Source organism: Bidens hawaiensis, unplaced genomic scaffold (assembly GCF_021521415.1).
Source record: "Bidens hawaiensis isolate Kalapana, Puna unplaced genomic scaffold, B.hawaiensis_p1.1 tig00038845_1, whole genome shotgun sequence".
NCBI lineage: Eukaryota > Viridiplantae > Streptophyta > Magnoliopsida > Asterales > Asteraceae > Bidens > Bidens hawaiensis.
The window spans coordinates 1-1,180 of NW_027496827.1; the positions used below are offsets into that span (position 1 = coordinate 1).

The window sequence follows — 1,180 nt, forward strand, 5'->3', positions numbered from 1 at the left end:
CTTTTCGCTTCTTTAATTCTTGATCCGGTACACATGATATCCTTGTTAACACGTGCACCGATCATGAACTTTCTGCTGCGTTTCCAGCTTGAGTTATCAGTAAAACACAACTCACCTAAATCCGCAACACCATTCTGTAAAGTAACTACCAGATTACCGGTTATCAACGGCCTTCTACCATCTCTTGCGGATATCACTTTAGCATCGAATTCTTTCTCCGACCAATCTTCTTCATTGCCAAACGAAAAATCGCCATCAAGTGGGACAATCTCCACTTTTAATGAAGAAAATGGTCCACTTGAGACTATTCTATTGGATTTCACATCAACCAACATTAGTTTCTTGTCCTCGGATTCTATGCTATTGCCGGTGAAGAATATTTGAGGCCACTTTGCCTGAAACCGCAGCTGCAACGACGTCGTTTGGCGTGCTGGTTCTGTCGCGTTGATGGACGATCTATGTAGCTCTAAACTCGGTAATGTTAACGTGTGAAAGAACATTTGACATGATCTTTGAACCTCGTCCCGGACCTATATATATATCACACAAAACAATATTTTAGATTTGGTAGTTGGTACGAGGATCTAGAAAGAAAACAAATAATTAATATATAGATGAACATGAACATGAACATGAATATGAACTTACCCATCTTCGGATAAGTGGTTCTAACGTTGAGGCTAATTCTTGTGATGACAACCCACATGGCACATTTTGAGCAAAGCTACAAAAATAAAATACCACTTTTTAAATAAGATAACTTATAAGCTAGAATTGTAAAAACTTATGTAAAGATGTTTTAATTATAACTTACTTGGAAGATATAATCCTTCGTTTGTCAGCTGTAAAGCCTTCTTCCTCGTCACCCAAAGATCTCTTGAAAACCATCGAACAAAGTAAATTAATGAATCAGAATAATAAATTGAATGTTACAATCTTAATTCTTAAACCAGATCTGAGATAACTATAACTGCCAACCCATGGAGTTATATATTATACAGACGAATGAATGTATCTATAGTTGAAGGGTAGTACGTTGCTTGAAGCTTCCAAGTCAATAATAATAAATATTTTATTTGTATAAAAAAAAAGTTGACAAGTACAACAAAAGGAAGTGTGTGTAGATGAATGTGGGACTGTGGGGGTATGGCCTGGGCTTGCATTGTTTAACCGCTCTCCT

The 1,180-nt window shown here is 36.8% G+C and overlaps 1 protein-coding gene across 1 annotated transcript; it reads right to left on the reverse strand.

Annotated features, from left to right (window-relative positions):
- Window positions 1–115: 115 nt before the first annotated feature.
- LOC143590690 (calmodulin-binding protein 60 B-like) lies at window positions 116–888 on the reverse strand (the record flags this gene model as incomplete). Its single annotated transcript, XM_077071093.1, has 3 exons — window positions 815–888; window positions 649–724; window positions 116–530 (listed from the first exon to the last, which is right to left on the reverse strand). Coding segments are annotated over exons 1-3 (565 nt in total), but the record flags the coding sequence as incomplete, so codon positions are not given.
- Between the last annotated feature and the right edge of the window lie 292 nt (window positions 889–1,180).